The 19,428-nt window shown below is 42.3% G+C and overlaps 1 protein-coding gene across 19 annotated transcripts in view; it reads right to left on the bottom strand.

Annotated features, from left to right (window-relative positions):
• Positions 1–19,428, bottom strand: part of adgrb2 (adhesion G protein-coupled receptor B2) — a 261,515-nt gene that overhangs the window by 105,921 nt on the left and 136,166 nt on the right. For all 19 annotated transcript variants that reach the window (XR_010331918.1, XR_010331919.1, XM_064347657.1 and 16 more), the window contains 6 exons: positions 18,549–18,650; positions 17,786–17,892; positions 12,195–12,389; positions 11,515–11,583; positions 9,175–9,283; positions 8,594–8,740 (listed from right to left, as the gene is read on the bottom strand). Coding sequence is in view for 17 of the 19 variants with exons in the window: in XM_064347657.1 (XP_064203727.1) it covers positions 8,594–8,740; positions 9,175–9,283; positions 11,515–11,583; positions 12,195–12,389; positions 17,786–17,892; positions 18,549–18,650 (729 nt within the window). In the remaining 2 variants the exon portion in view is untranslated. The remainder of the gene's footprint in view (positions 1–8,593; positions 8,741–9,174; positions 9,284–11,514; positions 11,584–12,194; positions 12,390–17,785; positions 17,893–18,548; positions 18,651–19,428) is intronic.

Below are 19,428 nucleotides of genomic sequence, written 5' to 3'. Positions count from 1 at the left end.
ACTTTTTATTATTTATTTTCAGGTCATAAGGCCACTCTTCACAAAACTTTTTTGCATTCATTTTACCTAGTTAATAAAGGGAAGGATTACGCATCAGATTCAAAATAAATTGTGCTCAACACAATTAGAAAAAAGAGACGCTATGACAAAAAAAACAAAAAAAAAACAACTTGTAACCAAAGCATGAAACATTCCATATTTCTGATAACCAAGAATCCAGAGTAGAATTCAATTGTAGACAAAACCAAAACATTTGGTGTAATATGACACAACAGTTGAGGTAACAAAAGAAGATGAAGATGCCAAAATACAAATGAAAAAAATAAACACATTAGTGTGGCTAGAACAGAATCACAGAGTCAGGGCATTGCTTGCAGTGCCATGGCAGTCATAACATAAGGGCATGGGCCACTGCAGGCGGAGCAGGTGACGGGAGCAGACGCCATGGAAACGGTTCAGCCAGTAACATTTCATCGTTTGGTTTACAGTCAGCTGGAAAAGCAAAACTGAAAAAAAGATATCTTCCTGCGGTCTGATTAGCTGATGTCTTGACATCGCTGTGGCAACTGCGGCTGACGTAGCCGATGTGCTTGAGTCCAGGGGCTCCTAAATGGGGGTACGTGTGGAGTTAAGAAGAGATATGTGAATTATTTGGCAGTGACAGATTTCTTCATATAACTTGAGCTGAATTCCTTCGTTTCTGTGAGTATATATAATTAATAATACAGCGTATTGGTTTACCATTACCCATTTAATATAGAGCCAGTTATTTTATTCGAGTTAGTAATAAGTGGTTTGTGTAACTGGGTGAAGTAGGTGCATAAGTGAAGCAAAATGAAAAAAATGGATGACAGCTTAAAGTTGAACAAATCGCACCGATGAAATTAATCTAAAAGAGATAATCAGCAAGTAGGCAGCTGCTAGAATGAAAAAAAAAAATCAAGCACTGATTGAAATGTGAGCTGCAAAGCCTGTAATAATTACTTTAGATGTCATGAATATAGTTTGAATATAGTTGCAGCACCACTCCGGTGCATGGGTTTGTATGGTGTTGTCAGGATATGGCTGACAGGGGCCAAACCAAGCGTGGCCCTACCTTCTTCAAACACAGGTGTGTTTCATTGTGACTGTGAATCTACAGTGGCAGATCACAATAGGCTTTGTTCTGGCGGGGCTTAAGCTCTGTTCTGCATAGGTGCCCCCTAGCAATGCGCCAAGCACCTGCTGGTTACTGGCTGTCATCATCGTAACCACTGCAGCTATCCACGTCTATGCAGCCTGGCCTGCAATGCGGAAAAGCACCGCAAACGAGCGTGTCTGAGGAATGCAGCTCAGCTTTCCCTGCATGTGTGCGGTTTGCACAGCACTCTCACAAGGGTGAAGTGCACTAAGAAGTCCTTAGTTTGGTTCATCAATCAGTAAAACGTACTTGCCAATTTGCCAGTTTCCAAAGAAAAAGTGTAACAGTGACACATGTAAATCAGAGTTAAGGACAAATGTTGAATGAATGAAGGCCAAATTACAGTACCTGCCTGTGCAGGACAGAATGAGAGAGAGAGAGAGAGAGAGAGAGTAATTAAAGTCGTGGTGAAATTTAGTGCAGATATGCAAAACCAGCATGATAAAGATTTCTGCACTGGGGAACAGAATATGGCTCTGGTCTTATTTATTCAGTTTGCACATTTTAGTCACAATGTTTTTTTGTTTTTTTATGATACCACATTTGGCATTTCATTTGCAGCATTGTTTTGGCAGTAACGCATACTGTAAAGTCAATAAAGTCAATAAAGAACAATCTCATTTTGGACAGAGACAGTGATGGAGAGAATGATGAGTGTGTGTGTGTGTGTTTGTGTTTATTACTGAGTGACTGAGAGAGACAGCAGTGAGAGAGAGAGAGAGGGGGGGAGAGACAGGGAGAGAGCGCAGACCAAAGGGATAAAACTTATAAAAGAGATTCAAGGGCAGGGAGAACGAGAGGCGCCATTTGGACGGAGAGATACTGGCGGCGCTGGGGAGAGTCCCCATGGAGGGTGCTGCTGGCAGAGATGCAGCCAGTCGACCACTCTGGCACTGGGGCGGCGGCCAGCACTGCCTCCACTCGTTCGCTTACTCTAGGGCCCCCCAGCAGCAGTTTCTCTGTTTTTCTATCACTCTCTTTTTAGTGTTAGAGCTGTGTTGGGTCTCTCTTTTGTTCTTTATTGCTCCTGCTTTCTTAGAGTATTCTCTGCCAAAAACCAGCATCCTCTCTCTCTCTCTCCCACACACACACACAATCTCTCTGTTTCTCTCTCCCGCACACACACACAATCTCTCTCTGTCTCTCTCATTCACACACACACACATAAAATCTCTCTCTGTCTCTCTCTCCTTCTCACACTCACACACACACACGCACACAATCTCATTCTCTCTCGTATCCTGTATGCCAGCATGTCACGCCTTTCTCCATCTCTCTCTTCCACTCCTCTAGTTCCCACGGGGAAGCATGCCCTTGCATAAATGTCAGCCTGCCTCGGGGGGGGGGGGGGGCACACTGTGCACGGCCCCAAGGATGAGGAGGCCCGGCCCCCAGGGCTGAGAGCAGGGATACACCCCCGTCCGCATGCCAGTGATGACTCAACTGCCTCCCTGACATGATTACGGCTGGCAATGAGATAGCAATGCAACATGTCAGCGACCGAGTTACTCATAAAGGGGGAGGGTGGGAGCTGTTCTCCTTCAGACCCCAGCCAGGAAGCATTCTTCACAACTGCCATGTACATGCCAGCACGGTTGTATTATGGATAAGGCTACTGAAAAGAAAAGTTTAAATCTGACCCTAAGAAAATTATGGCGAGGATGTAGAATTCAAATGGCTGTCCTGAAAAGCAACTCATAAGTGGGGGATGCATTGAACACGTTGGGTGGGTCAAAATTAATACCCTCGGCACGGCTTTGTCTCCACCAGCCTTTAAACAATTTAAGTGATTGCTGGCTGACTAAATTGCATAATGTATAGCCTGTCTGCTCCAATCTAATGTAATGGAAAAGACTGATGTATGTCTAATAGGTTGTGACAAGATTTTTGTATATTCATCATGGAAAGGTGAAGGTTACTTGAAGTCAACTGTATAAAACAATGGGCAGGAAAGTTAATAAATCTGGTGTAAGCCAATTGCAGCCCAATCTGGCTGCTGAAGAAATAACCTTACTTTGAGATAACATCACACATTGCTAAAGGAGAATAGCAAGACACATCAGTTTACAATATACAACAAATAATTGTGTCATGCTTATTAAGTCTATGTGCACATGATGGTATAAACACTGTAATTTACGCATAAAATTTAAGAAATGGTGCATTTACTGCATTTTACAAAGACTAACAGAGTTTCCAGCTCCATGTTCATACTCAAGCCGGACACCCACCGCACGCGTATCGACCGCGAGTGCACTACACGCGTATTACGCGCGTAACTGAAGCGTAGTTGAAGTACTGTTATTACAACGGCAGCGGGCGACGTCCTCTCCACCAGATGCGAGCGTGTCGCGAACCGGCTGCGAAGCTTGCGCGACACGAGCGAACTGAAGCGTTGTTTTTCGCTTCTGTTCTATTTTTTCGGCTTGTCGCACGTCACGATGGCCTGTTTATACACAGAAATATGCTCTAAAATGCTAGGTATACATGCTCTGATTTATATTTCATCCTTATATTAGGCTACTGGGGGTGTGTCCATAGTTCCCTCCCAGATATTTTATAAGCAGCTAAAAAAATACAAGCCTTTTCGTTTTTGTTTTGTCCTTGCAGAAAGAAAAAAAAGACTGGAACCTGGGGAAAAGGCAAACTTAGTTTTGCTATCTTATTTTGCGGAGGGGGTGGGGTAAATTTGAAAATACACCACAGAAAGACGTAGCCTATTGAATGATGTAGAAGTGAATGCACCGAGCAGCGGTTTGTTAGCTCGAGTGTTGGAAGGTAGTTTTTAACCAACCATTGCTCAGCCTATTTGACTTCTCCGATGTCTTTGTTCGCCGTGCTTTCAAAAAGGGCTTGTTAATAAAAATCAGATAATCCACAGAGCTTTAAAAAATCAGATTATTTAGTGGTCTTGCCGATGAAAATGCACCTATTTTATAAATGAAGTTGTAAGCAAGCCTTCATTGCACTTGTACTTCAAAGCTTCCGGTGTTCATGGCGTTGTGGTGTTCATATCCCTTCAAGATTAAACTGTTACGCTATCTTTTTGATGATTAGCTGATTTTACTAAATCTGATCCTATAAATTTTTGACGTGAATGACAAGACAACACGGGAATTCCCAATGGTTGATTACGGATTATTTATTATTATTATGATCACTACATATTCTTCGTGAAATTGGCACGCTTGTTAAGCAAGCAAATAAATGAATACTGTTTGAGATTGATTATTATGCAGGCTACGTTGCGATTTAAGCTTATGGTAATTCTTGAAAGCGTTTACTTTATCACGTATTTACATGAGTTAACGAAATATTACCAAATTAACAAACTGAAAAAGGTCTCTCACCAAGTATTCACTTAACCCATAATCAACAGTCGTGAACAAACGTGAAATACACAATGTAATCCCACTTCAGACTGCGAGAGCTACTAGGAATATAGAGCTTTAAGCAAGCCTTTGCGCGACACAAACGGAACCAGTGTAGATACGCTACGTGCCGCACCGTGCTGCTTCGCCGTGCTGCTTACGCGCCGTTTACGCTACGCGTGCGGTGGGTGCCCGGCGTCAGCCTGTAGCACTGTAAGTGTTAAACGCACAGCAGCTATTCCTATTAACTATTAGTATCACAGAATATCATTTTTCACATTTTCTCAGCATATAACACAGCATATTACCTGTTCTGTTTTTTTAAATATTAATTGTATTTTAATTCTGCGTGATGCTAATAATTCTGGGTCAAAAAAAAAAACATGAACCATATAGCATTGAAATCTTAAGCGAGTTTAAGGGTAAATGTACTTTTCTGAAAGCGCTTGGCAAATAGGTTTTTATTCACAGAAACACGTAATGAGCCAATCAGTCAGGCATCAGTTAGAGCGAAGTTCTGATTGTGTGACAAATGAACCATACGAACCAAACCGATAACAAACCTCACGCCGCACGGCCGAGGCTAACTAACTTCTGAATAGAACCTGACCTTCTCCCTTTCCAATTCTCTTTCTGTCAGTCTCACAAAGGGGAAGGAGGACAGGGAAAGGGAGGCAGAGTGAGATAGAGGGAGGGAGAGACAGACAGGGTGATTGAGAGAGAACATTAAACAGCATAACCCTTTCTCACACATCTGACCAGAGACAGGAGGGCACTGTCATCTCCTATTATGGCAGCACAGGGAGGGAGAGACACACCGGATGTCGGGTTTTTAATTTCCTGTCAGGTAGAGCGGCAGCCCATTAATGTCACAGTACTGCTTACGGGGTTGGATATACAGAGTGACAAATCCATACCCGCTGTCTCTCATTGATCATTCCATCTCTAGTGGTGTTTCCATCCAACTGTTTTTACTGTTTTTATCCAACTGAATTTGCACATATGTAAACCCGAGTGGAAATGCCTGAAATCCCCCCAAAAAAAGGCAAAATATTGCAAAAAAGGTTTTTATACCTGGCCGAGGTGGAAAGGTTGCATATCAACAAGTAGAACATGCAGTAAAGGGAGATGGAAACACAATTTTTGGAACAAAGGATGACGTCACTCTTTTGATTATTTAATCTTGTCCCGTCCTCTTCAGAATATTCACACACACATTGATTTACATTTTTTCGGAAAAATTTGCCTAACATTTGCAAAAAATTTGGATTGAAACTTAGTTAATGAGGCTCTAAAGTCTACGATGTATGCGGTGTGAACCCCGGCATAATACAGTATAATAATGGGGTGACTCACATGGAAAAACTTCTAGAACAAATGGCCTCAAATTCTGATGATTTGTTTGGCACCTTGATTTATTTATTGTTCTGGTTGCTGCTCTCTCTTTCTCTCTCTGTTCTCTGTCATTTTTCCTCTTTTCCAACAAAGCTGTTTTAACCTTGTTTCATCTCTGTTCTCCTCTGTTCGAGATTTTGGAGTGCAGTTCTTTGTTTGTAATCAACTGATGGTTTGCCTCAGCATTGTTAATATGCTGTATAGTTGTATAGTTTTTGTCCAAACTGGAAGAATTCAAGTAAAGTGCTTGCCCCCAAATATAGCTCTGTCTTCTCTGTCCGAAGTGGACAGATAGAGAGGGGAGATAGAGAGACAGAGGAAGTGTAATGAGAGATAAGGACACAGATAATACATAATCAAAATATAACTTTCCAAGCTTACTGATAAAACTTATCATGCATGGGTCCGCTGTCAGTCAGGTTGAGGGACAAAAGTGGATCAGGTTGTAATTCCGCAGAGTGCAGGATCAGGTGAATGAAAGCACTGCAGGCTCCTGGAGACCAAGTAGGGTTCAGACAGCTTTGGTGGCACTAGACAGTCTGACACACCTCCATCCCACGCAAACAACTATCTTCATACCTGCCTTAATGTGCCTTAATCTCCCAGCACTCTTCTTTCACAAAACCTGTTTATTCCTATCCCTGTAAACTTTCACCTTTGTCTCGTTCCAAATGAAATTATTTTCTTGCTTGAAATACACTTCTGTTGCAGTTGCAGACGTTTTCAATTACAGACAGTTCAGCAGACAGCTGCACAACAATTAAAACAGTAACATAAATGAAAATGGAAACCAATTAAGACCACTAAGAACATATTTTCCCTTTGTCTTCTTTTTATTTTGGGATTCAACCGATTCAAGCGTCTCTCTCTCTCTCTCTGTCCTCCCATCTCTCTCTCTCTCTCTCTCTGTTAGCCCCCTTCTGGGTGTCTGTACCAGCTGTCAGTGCCTCCATCACGCAGTTGGCGGATGAAGAAAATCGATCAGTGCTCTCTGAGTTCTTGGAAAGGGAGAAAGAGAACCACTGTGAGGACTGCAAATTACAATTACGGCCTGCGGACAGCCTCCACCTCTCCCCTCCTGACTCCGCTCGTTCGCTTCTTCGCTTTTTATTTCCCGTCCTGGCAGAGCACAACGAGTAACAATTCGATGAAAACAGGAAAAGCAGAGCTTCTCCACACGCAGGTGTCAGTGAAGGCCAGGCAAGTCTTTGTTGCCAGAACCTTCAGACAAAGTTCAAGTCTGTTAATTACATGTAAAAATATTTTTAAAATCTCCATCTATGAGACCTGTGTGTGTGTGTGTGTGTGTGTGTATATATATATATATATGTGTGTGTGTGTGTGTAATGCATTGCAAGTTAACTGCAGTAAAGCTGCACATCTGATTTACGGCCTCTACGTGTAAATGGAAGGAGAGAGTCAGCTAAGGTTATCACTAGACTTCTTGCCATAGAGGAGCAGACACTCTTATAGCATCTAGAATGAGGGAGATGTCTTTCGGTGTTTCTGATGTCTTTCCAAGAAAAGACAAACATGTTTTCAGTTTATTAGACTCATGCATCTTGTTCTAGTACCCAGTCATTCAGAAGGGTTGGTAATGGTTCTGATGACTGTGGCTTGTGTGAAGGTAGGCTTCAAACGTTCCATAAGAGAGATGTCACTGCATATTCCTGAGACATAATTTGTCCAACACCTGATCCAAGATCATTTCACTTGCCTGCAGTCCTAACCACAGTAATTCAAGTAAAAGTTGGACACTAATCCAGGATAAGCTCTTTCCAGTGAAACACCTCTAAGACCTGGACTTCGACATCAGCAAAATGTGCCCAGTTGGATAAACTGAACGTACCAGAAACCTAAAATAAAATTCATACAATATCCAGCTAGTAACAGTGTAATAATATACTGCCTGCAACAGCAATAATGATGTATCAGCAACAACAACAATAATCATAATAATCATCGTATCTATTACAGTAAAAAAAAAAAAAAGCCATCCATTTGCACTGTGGCTAAGCATCAGCGGAGACAGATCAATGTTAAATTGAGCAGGCTGAGCACAGGGACGCGAGCTCCTGGCTCTTTCTGTCAGCCTCAGCAACATCAGAGGCGCGTGGGCACTCCGGATTGGGACTGCGTAAGGAGGAGGAGGGGAGCTCTCGCCGAGAGGAGAGGAGAAGGAGACTGATAGAGGCGGTGGTCATGCTGCCGTTAAGTGCACTGCCGCGCTGGTCCGTGGCAGCTGACAGTGATGCAGTGCGTTTCACTGGGGCAATAATAACTCAGGAAATTTCACTATCAGCTGTCACAAATATCCCCTATAAAGGTCGGTTCAGTTTAAGAAACACTTATTACGGTGTGTTGCTCAGACAGTTTATAAGCCGATCCATTAAGAATGAGACACGAAAGAATGCCTGAACTGATGCTCAGCACTGAAGTGGCACAAGTGCCTATTTACAACTGGCGGCTCCTACTGGGCTGGAGGTCCATGACAAATCATCAAAATTATTATATACATGGGGGCTATAGCACATAGTCTGTCATCCTTAGCTGAGGCTGTTGCAAAACGAGGAAGAACACTGTAATACAGACTGTAGAACATGGCAGCTGATTGCAGCCCGTGGCTTTGTTCAAAAGATAGACTGACCTTCGGAGGACAGGGTGAAAACCTCCTTAGGGATGAAGAGCTTGTCCTCAGAGGACCGAGCCCAGTCCTTCATGCCCCTCCTCCCCTTCATGGGAAAGTTGATGTCGCTGGAAACCGCCGAAACTGGCTCACGCTGGATAGTGACAACTGGAGTGGGAGGCGGGGAGGGAGGGAGAGCGAGAGAGCGAGAGAGAGAGAGGCAGAGAGAGATAGAGAGAATGAGAAAGAGAATTGGGAGCCATTCAAATGAAAGTTCAGAAAAGCATGCACACGCCTCCCACACTCACATTATACTAAACTATTCAGAATTCAGATGGCACACAAGCATAATTAATTTAATCATGCAATTTTTCTTTCTCTCTGTCAGATACTCAGACAAGCATCTACAAACAAACTACCACCAACATATACATTAACACGCGCACACATCCACACACATCCACACAAACATACAATTCTCAGGGTCATAAGGTCTTTGTATTACAGTAGGGCAGAGGCGTGATACAGAGGGAAGTAACAGGTAGTTGGCAGTGTTGAGTGGATACTGAGAAGCGGAGGGGGTGTGGGGGTTTGACACTTACTGAGGTTGTTGGTGAAGAAGAGTGAGTTCTGAAAGGCCTTCTGTGCCTCCCCGATGAGATGGATGAAGTCTTCCACCACTCGCATCAGCAACATAGACCCGGGAGAGACCTGAGACAGAGAAATACTTTCACTGACTTTAACCATCATTCCATTCCACACGCATGCATGCACGCACACGCACACACACACACACACACTCACACACACAAACACATGCGAGCACACACATACACACACACAAAAACGCATGCGCACACACACGATCACACACACACAAACACATGCACGCACACACATACACACACACAAAAACGCATGCGCACACACACGCACGCACACACACACACACACACATGCACACACACGTACAAAACACACACTCATGCATATGCAAACACACACACACACACGCACACACACACAAAGAAGTAAAATCCTGCATGCTGACTTAATTTTAAGCACATTTTATAGGGCAACACATTTACTTTTTTATTTTTAGTTTGTTTTCAATTTATTTCAACCAGCTTCCACTATTTTACTAATGTCTCTTACACCATTTTAAGAAATGTCTACAATAGTAATACATAACTGTGATAATTGTGATTCTAATGGTCATGCAATTCTGTCATTCCTCAACATGCCATAATCATTTGGTTTATATTCATCATCATAAGTTACCATTTCCGTATTTATGTTTTCTATATGATCAGTCTACAAAAATAAACAGTATCAATTATCAACATCAACCTTTTGTCTCATCACCATAATTTTCATTCACAGCACCACCTTTATCATAGTCATCATTATCATAATCAGGATAATTACCATTGTTGTCATTTATGCCAGACATTCCTATGCACTCCAATCAACTGTATAAATGAATAGCTAATCGCATTCGCAATCTTGTTCACGGGCAGGCTAGAATGTGCTAACAATTCAGACTGACAAGATATCCCACAATGCACCTGCAACCTTATCTTCCACTCTGCAGAGGCTAATCAAAAGGACGGATACCTGTGATGGCTTTCCATATGCTTATTGCTAACCTGCATTTGCTTTCTCAGACTGTGCCAATTTAGTCATATTTACTGTAAATCTGTTCAAACCACTGGTCCAGATGAGTAATTAGAGATCCAGATGGTATACAGTAAAACTCTGTGACGCAGGGGTAAAAAGGGTGGTGGGGCAGGATGAGGCAAAGTAAGAAGCTCTGCACACTAGTACAAGCAGCATGTACACACACATACACACGAACACATACACACACACAAGCACATACATGCAAACACGCACACACACACACACACACCTACGCACGCGCACACACACACCTATGAATGTACACACACACACACCCATGCATGCACACAAACGCACATACACACACTCTCTCTTTTTCTGTCTAACCTCTGTCTGACAGGCACATGTAAAGTATTTGAAACATTTCTTCAAAAGTCAAGTCAGACAGCCGGAACATATTTCCTAACAGTATTTCTCTCTACTCACCTAAAACGTTCAGTGAAGTAATTATACAGGTAATGAGAACAATTAATCAAATGTGAAGCCCAACACCCCGTTAATGCTAAAGCTCTCCTAGCTGGCACCTGGAAGTCAGACAAAAAAAAAACACCGCAAAGATTGTGACAATGAACCCTTGGCATCCAGGTCACCATGCCTTCCAGCTACCCTTGAAACAGGAATTCTCAGCGGAGGTGAGAGAAGCACATTTGCTCAGCGAAGATGGCTATAAGCAAAACTGCGAGACAATGGGCTCAGCTGGAAGGTTAGGGTCCTAATTACAGGGTCATCACAAAAACGGTTTCCATTAACACAGACCATTGTTTTGCCAAGAATGATAATCAAACCTTGAGAATACATGGCCGCAAGTGGTTGTTATCAGCCAATGCAAGCATCCATGACACTATGCCTTTCATCTCATTTACACAGCTGGAGGCATCATAGGAGGTTTAAACTGACTGTGTTGCCATGGCAACAATGCCACAAAGCTGCAGGTATTTTTGGCTGTCGAGTAAATGACCCAGCTTTAAATATAACATCTGAGCAGGTCTGATCAACTGTAACTGGCCATACAGTATGCCTCAGGAAATAATGGCAGTTAAAGGCTTGTAGGGTATCTGGGACGGCCCTTTTCCACAGCCTAGCCCTCTTTCCTACATTGTGCCTTGACTCCATTTAGCCCAATTAGACTCTCTCTCTCTCTCTCTCTCCCTCCCTCCCTCACCCCCTCCCTCCCTCCCTCTCTCTCTCTCTCTCTCTCTCTCTCTCACACACACTCTCACATACACGCACCTGCACACACAGCAGGAAGACGTCCCTACCTGGTGAGCATCTTCCCACTTTTCACGATTTTCCATGTCCAACATAAAGCTAACTACCTGGAAGAATTTCTGCAAGGGGGAAGAGGGAATCATGTTAATGAAAAAGTAAGGCGAGTGAGTAGGAGACAGTAGAATGTAAGAAAGTGTAAAGAAAGAAGCAAATCAGAAGGGAAAGGTAAAAGAAACAACAGGGAGAGGAAATGATAGAGGAAAAGGAGGAGAAAATAAACAAGCAAAGTAAACAAGCCAAGTGAAATAATTAAATATTAGTTTAGTTCATTTTAAGCACAATGTAAACATCATAAAAGGTAGGATAATGCAGCCAGAGGTGAATAATTAACCTCCGGTGCACTCCTTTATCCTGTAATGAAAGCAAATGAATAAGTCAAGCATGACTGAGTCATTCTCAGTGTCACCACGTGACACACTTGTGTCTTTTGGAGAGAGGTGTCACAATACTCAATGCTGCCAGATGGCATAGGTCATTTCCCTCTCTGAGTTAAGAGACTGACAGTATGACCCCGCTGTAATCACACTGGAGGATGGGTTTGACCTCATCAGACGCTGGAAACAGTCGCAGTGACACTGGGCTGAGAGGAATGATCCCTGGCCTGGTTTTACTCTGGGAATGTGTGAGTGTTCATGCGTGCGCGTGTGCGCGTGCGTACGCGTTTGCTGACCTGCACGTCGTCGGGAGCTGGAATGTAGGTTGCTCGCTTGAAGGTGTCCGTCACATTTCGGAGAATCTCCACAGAGAATAAGAGGTCGCCGCTGTAATAGCTTTTCCGGGACATTAACTCGTGAAGACTCCTCACGATCTGAGACATGCCCTCCCCTGCTAGGGTCCTCTGACCCTTCGCAAGATGCTCTCGAAGCTGCAGAGGGAAGAGAGCCAAGCCGAGCACAACCCCGGTTACACTGGGAGAGACCAGAGACTCCTGGAGAAACCATCTGGGTGACACAAACTGGGAGAGACCATCAGCTATGCTGTAGAAACCTGCTAGGTCAGATACCTGGAAAGACCAGGAACTAGACTGGCTGGGCTAGCCAAAAGAGACATACTGGGAAAATCAACAGTGTCAGACAAATCTGGAAAGACAAGTTGAGTTACACTGAATTAACCCTAGGTGGATGTACTAAATATGTATTAACTAGACCTGTAAGAGCCCCTTATTTGTTTGTGATAGGTATATGCAAATCATTTCTCTGGGTTTATTTTCAAATATTTTTTTACTCCATACGCCAGATATAAGTTCATACTACACAACAGTACTGTACTCCTTGCATACTCACACAAGTTGCAAACTCACTCATGTCACACTCATGCTTTTTCAGTGATTACAGCGGCTTTTCTAACCTTGTTAAGATCAGCACATTCACATCAGTCCCTCTGAGTGATGCCAGTGATTGGGTAGAACTAGAGATAATTTATCACAAAGTAAAGACTGCACACTGGACAGAGCTTTACATTCAACAAGAAGGAGAGATATTCTAAAGTAAAGCATATCTCGTCCACCATCTCATGACTATTTTTAGGCCGTTTGGAAAGAGTTCTCTGTCAGTCAGGCAGTCCCCCAATGGACTGCCTGAGGTTGTCACAGTTTTTGTTCAGACTCCGGAACAGCCTAGGTATGTACTAAGGACACCTCTCGCATTTCGAGAGTACACACACGGCTCTGTTTGTTCCCCTTGACATGTCACGGTGAGCGCAGTCTTGCCCGACCGTACGGGGCACAACACGTGCTTCTCTTCAACAGAATTCAAATTAAAATACTTTATTAGGCAGCTCTAAGGCAGCATGTGACAAGCCTGGGATTAAATTAATTTAATGTATTTTGCGTGAGACGAAAGAGGAGCTGAGTTATGTCCGGAGGGCCATAGAGGGTGGAGGTGATGGACAGCTAAACTGAGGGGTGATTAACTCGATCTTGTTAGAGGATGTCTGATGGTGAAGGCACCCTAGCTCCAGGTCCTCACTCTAAACCCCCTTTGGCATCCTGCAGGGTCTCTGACATCTCCAGGGACCTATCTATCCCCAAAGGCAAACAGGAAGTGAGGACCCCTACGGGAGGATACAAAAATAGCTGGCGTGTTCCTGGACGTCCAGGCGAGGAGTCGCCTTCCAAGGTGTTGACGGGGGATTGAGGTGGACAAGCTGTAAGCTTGTTGTAGTGAAAAACAATTGTGTAGAAATGTGAAATCATTTTGTGTGGGTGTCTGGGGGAAGAGGGGTTCAGGCTCTGGTCTGAGGAAGGCTTCATGGCGGGCCAACTGTCGCATGTTCTGTTGATGCAGAAGTGTGTTCCATAGTAACTGCCAAAACCTGCTAACAACTCTGTGGACTGAATGTAGTGACAAGCAGAGACATTACTTGGCCCATGGAGGCCTGTTTCTAAGTCCTGTCATAAGGCCCTCTCCTCTCCGTTCAGCGCTGCCCCACCAGCCATTTGCCTACATTGGCCTATGGGACACTGGAATTTCAACACCACCAACAGCTTATGAGGTAAACACTGAACCTTATGCTCAAAAAAATGTATAAAAATTAGTTTGTTCTGTCAAGCACTCTCAACTGGGCATTTGAATAGCTGTGTTTCAATAAAACAAACATTAAACCTCCACTGCGTGCAGACTATGCATTTCCATATCCTTTGGGAATGGCAAAGGACGTGTGACACTTGCTCTGAGGAAAATGTAAAATCTGTTTATTTAAAAAGAATTCCACCATAAAATGAATGTGTACATGTATAAGAATACATTAAACCATGCTAGTTCATTGTTTTCCACCAAACTAATTGATTTAGTGAAAATTAACATATAGCATAATGTTAATGATAATGGATAACGTTAGCAACATATAATAACAATCAATATTTGTTTTAACTTGTTCCATTCTCTTAATGCCATTGCATGCATAGAGAGACAAAGGCTTAGAGACGAAGGCTCCTAAATGTGTTTAGGGGAAAAATGTATCCGTCAAATCTAACATCAGAGCATGTGCTTTGTAGCCTGGTGGGTGGGAGTAAGTTATCCATTCCCCCACATGGGAGAGAGTTCATACATATTCTCCACATGCACCTAGCCTACGTGAATAGATTTCAATAAATTACCTGTGAAAAAAAATATCGAGCCTGTCTCTGGTTCATTCATGGCCATTTTCGTTCCTTTTTTAACGGGCACATGAACAGTGAAACATACACTGCCTACTGATATTTTAGCGTGATATAGACAGAAATGCGACTATGAATACATCAATTTTTACTATTACCATTTCTACTGCCAGTCAAAATGAGATGCTTTCAGTAGGGGGTTTATTTCACTTCCTGTGTAGTTACACGGTCTAAACAGTGCTCGAGTCAATTACCTCAATTCCCACTGCCAATCTAATGCAAGCATAAACTTAATACACTGTTTACTGAAAACGTTTAAGTCAAACATTTGAGTTATTCTTTATAAAGCACATGCTTGCTTGAGCAGCCATCATGCATCTAAATCGCCCAATATTTATTGTAGGCATTGTACAAACAGATTTCATTTCAGAAATCATAATGTGTTCATTATAGAACCAGATTTCATCCTCCATGAGGCCCACTGAACTCAGTCAGATCCATTTCACCACATGTAGGACATTTAATTATTACCTCTAACTCTGCATCTTCCCTCAGGCAGGGATAACTTGGAACAAGACGACGAAAAACCAGAATCGATATGTTCTATAATTTGGAACCGGCTCCTCGGTTCCGCTTTTGGTATCGGTTCCCGAGAATCGCTTTAGCAATTCTTGCCGATCACTTGGGTAATGTTACTCGCTAGCAAGCTAGCCACTAAAGAAAGAAAATCTAAGTTTATGTGTTCAGTTCAGTTTATTTTACTACTAAAGATCTAATAAAAATAAAATGTCGCTTCAGTGTGGTAAAGTACCTATGATTTGAATAACTGTGATTTATACAGTTGAATCATAGCAAGTTATTTCAAACATGGTCACAACGTATATTTGGTTTTCATAGTAAAACCGGCAAGAAGATATTTTTTTATATCCGTTGTGAGAGATAATGGGGGAGAGGAGGTGAAGGCGTTAAGCCAGGCAGGGGGAAATATTTAGTTGACTTTCCCTCATATGACAGCTGTTACGGATATTCTCCACAACTATGGATTTCAATAAATTATCTGACAAAATTATCACGCTGGTCTCCTGCAATAAACAATAAATGGCAATGTCCATTCATTGCCATTTATTGTTGCTTTTCTAAACGACGTATCAACAGTGAAATGACCTGCTTGACGTGGAATACAGACAGAAGTTGCATATGTGGGCCAGAGAAATCAATTTGCAGTATGACCAGGGTTTTAGCCACTTCACGTGTCATGTTACAGTGTCTACAAAGTTTACGTCAGTTACGTCAGTTCTCACAGTCATTGTACCACACGCATGGACTTGTAAACTGTTTTGCAGCAGTTGCAAAACAGAAGTAGCAGTAAGCTAACGTTAGGTAGCTTTTTTAAGTAGTGTCAATGCGTCTAGTGTTGGGTTTGGCTGACATTTTTCAGTGATCAGAGATTTAAACGTGGTCTCTGGTGTAATTTTAAAAAGCAAACTGCTAATGGCTAAATGGTTAGCGACCCGACATCACACACAGGGCTATATTTCCCGTTTTTTGTTTTGTACAGTTGTATATATTGCTGTAAATATCATTGTTGTTGTTATTGTTGCTGTTCTCATTAGTAATTTCCTTAAGTTATTTGAGTATGTTCTTTAAATTTCTTTCCTGCCAAAAGGTAGTTTTGCCCAGCTTGAAAAGCCACCAGGCTAGGTGTGAAGTAAATAATATTTGCAGCAGTGTTAGCCTGCTGTTAGCAAAATAATTCTATTGGTTGGAAAACGGCATCGGAATTCAGTGGATCCAGTGTCGTTTAAGAGAGAAATGTGTCCGGATAAAAATGTCCAGGTTTTAAATGCCAGTTTAAATCACAGACTGTGACGGGGATGGTTATGTGAAACTCCCATTTATTTCCTCCATAGAGAATTTATGCATCGACCCGAAAATCCTTGTAGTTCTTCAAAAATGAGGATCGGTAGAGAAGTACATCATTATAATGCATACCTTTAACAAAATTCACACCTTTCACTACCGATATCTCTGTACAGAGATTGCTTTGGCCAGCCATACACTTACACCTTGATCTGTTAAATGAGCTAAATTTTTGCAGTGGAATTTCTTTTTAAAATGAAAAACAATCCTTAGCATGCTCCTTGAATGAGAACGTAATTTAGGCATTAAAATCAGAATGGGCTATTATAACATTTTAACACAGGCCTAGGCTATACATCCAAAATGTCCTTGATGAAAAACATAGGCCATTTTACAGATATACTGTAGCATGTCTGGAATAGGCTATTGGCAGATTAACCTTGTTCTTGTAGACAAATTGATTGATTAAATCAATGCTAATGTGAAATCTCACCACAGTCACAATTATGACTGGCACGCATGTTTTGCTGGGAACCCACACATTGCCACTGTTCTTTGACATGGGGAACTTTGTTTCGGTTATGTAAATAGCCATCTGATGAAAAACATGTTTTAAGCGTACAAAAATGGCAAGTCATTCATTCAAACCCTAGGCCTGCCATTAAAAGTATTGATATCAAAACTATGCCAAGTTACAAGAAACAATAATGGCTATCTTAACTCACACAAATTAAACAAGCTGTGTTCCAAGGCTACGTGGCTTGCCGTAACTTTTATCTCATTTCCTTTCTAGTTCTTGTACAATTTTATTAGCAGTCCCCATACTCAGAGAGCTAGGAGATATCATGAGCTAGCCTGCTAACAACTGATATCACAGCCACCAAAGGGAGACTTCTTGACTACCTTTACAACTCCACAGCAGTGCAGCACTTTTGTTCTACGGTCTATGTGCAGCACTCTGAGTTATGCGTGTCAGTTGCAGTTTGCAAGGTTTATTATGAAATACTTGCAATGCAGCCGCGGGTGGAAAAAAAAACATGACTGATTTAGGGCAATGTTAAAAAATTTAAATCTTATTAACATTTTTCAAAAATTCTCATGGGCATTTAGGGCCCCTATGATTGGTGGGGCCCGTTTCATTTCTAACTGTTGAAATTGCTACGACATGCCATGGTAACAAGTGGAATGATTACGCAAGGGCAAGTCCTTTTTGCACAAGAGCAGCAGTTTGATGGTAAGCATCAGTGAAACCATCAAGGTCTCACAGTGTAAAATGTGAGAGCGGAGACAGAACCGGCACTTACTGATAGATGTAAATATCTGAATTCGTGTGAGATGCATCGGGCGAAGCTCGGAGGACCCCAGTAAGCAACTCCTTTAGAGTCCAGCAAACAACGACGACTAGCAGATCCTGTGAAGAAAAGAAAAAAGCAGGCATATGAATGTAGGGTCACAGAGGGAAGTTAACAGAGACAGACATTATCACACGAAAACAATGAACCATTGACTGACAGAGAGAGGTAAATGGTGAATTCTGCAGATTCTTAGAGATAAGCGGGAGGCTGACATACTGTACTCACACATAATGTTTAACATACACAAATGAACAGGCAGTTGCCAGGCCAACACCACTGACACACTGCACTTGAACCTCCTTGCAGAAGCACATTGAAACAACTTCTCCAAGACTTTACTTTAGGAGCATTTATTACTGTCACAAGTTGACCTTATTCTATGTGTAGTTCTGCGGTTATTTCAAAGGAATCATTTATTAGCCGTTTCTGTTTTTATTATGAATAAATCAATGTCTGCCCTGGGTGTGTTCCTGCAATCATTTCTGGATATACGACCATGGCATTTCCGCAAAAGTAAACTAAAAAATACAACATAAATCTTTTAACGACTCAATACAGCACTTTTTCAGCCTCATTTCCTGTCAAAGTGTAAAATAAAGGTAATTTTTATTCATCTTGGGGCGTTACTTGCTTGGGATGGAACATTATACTGTACAGCATGTTTAATGAGCGAGCGTTTATGTGGGAATGGGCGGTGACTGGGCGTGCCCACCAGTTGCATTTGATGGACACTTGTTGTAGACGGTTTCTCCTGCCGAGGCTCTTTTCCAGGTCATGGACACGAGATACTCATCACGACAGAGTTCATGAGGTGCTGAGGGGTGCAATACATACAAACAATCATTTTTAAAGCCTGTCACTACCCAAAACATTCACAAATAAACACATGAATGCACAATCACCCTCTTCTCGCATACAGAAAATGTATCATTTTAATATATCTGGTTATAATACATGTAGTTCCCATATATATCAATAAATCATTTTGTTCTACATCTCAAGAACAGATGTAATCACTTTTCGCCATTCCCTAAACACTCACACATGCAGACCCTTTCCCGCCCTCCTTCTCCCTTCTCTCTTGCTCTCTGTTGAGTCTATCATACACTCACACACAAATACAAAGTATTTATTTCGCCAAATTTTATCATGCTCAGAGTAACATGCACAAAAATATTCAGGCTGCTCACCAACACACATCCACCTCCTTCTCATTCACTTTCCAAATAGACACTTTCTCTCGTTTGTCTCCCTCCCTGCCCCCCACCACACACACTGTCAATTGAGAATGTGCCCCCCCCCCCCCTTTTTGTTCACTCTCTCTCTATCACTCTCTCTCTCTGTGGGAGAGGTGCACGGTACGGATATACTGTAGAGAGAAAGAGGTGGGGTAGGAGATAGAAAAAAAAAAGGAGGCAGAGATGTGCAAAACAGCTTCTTTTTCATCTAAATATATGTTCCCAACCAAATTATTAGGCAGATCTTTGTCTTTAATATCAACACTATCAAAGACCAGTGCTGTATACCAGCTCTGCAGCAGCGGCTGACATTTATTTAATCTATTGCCTCCCGAAGCAACAGTCAAAGGCACG

The sequence above is a fragment of the Anguilla rostrata genome, chromosome 8 (assembly GCF_018555375.3).
Source record: "Anguilla rostrata isolate EN2019 chromosome 8, ASM1855537v3, whole genome shotgun sequence".
In the NCBI taxonomy this organism is placed as follows: domain Eukaryota; kingdom Metazoa; phylum Chordata; class Actinopteri; order Anguilliformes; family Anguillidae; genus Anguilla; species Anguilla rostrata.
This window is presented reverse-complemented; position numbering and strand designations above follow the sequence as displayed.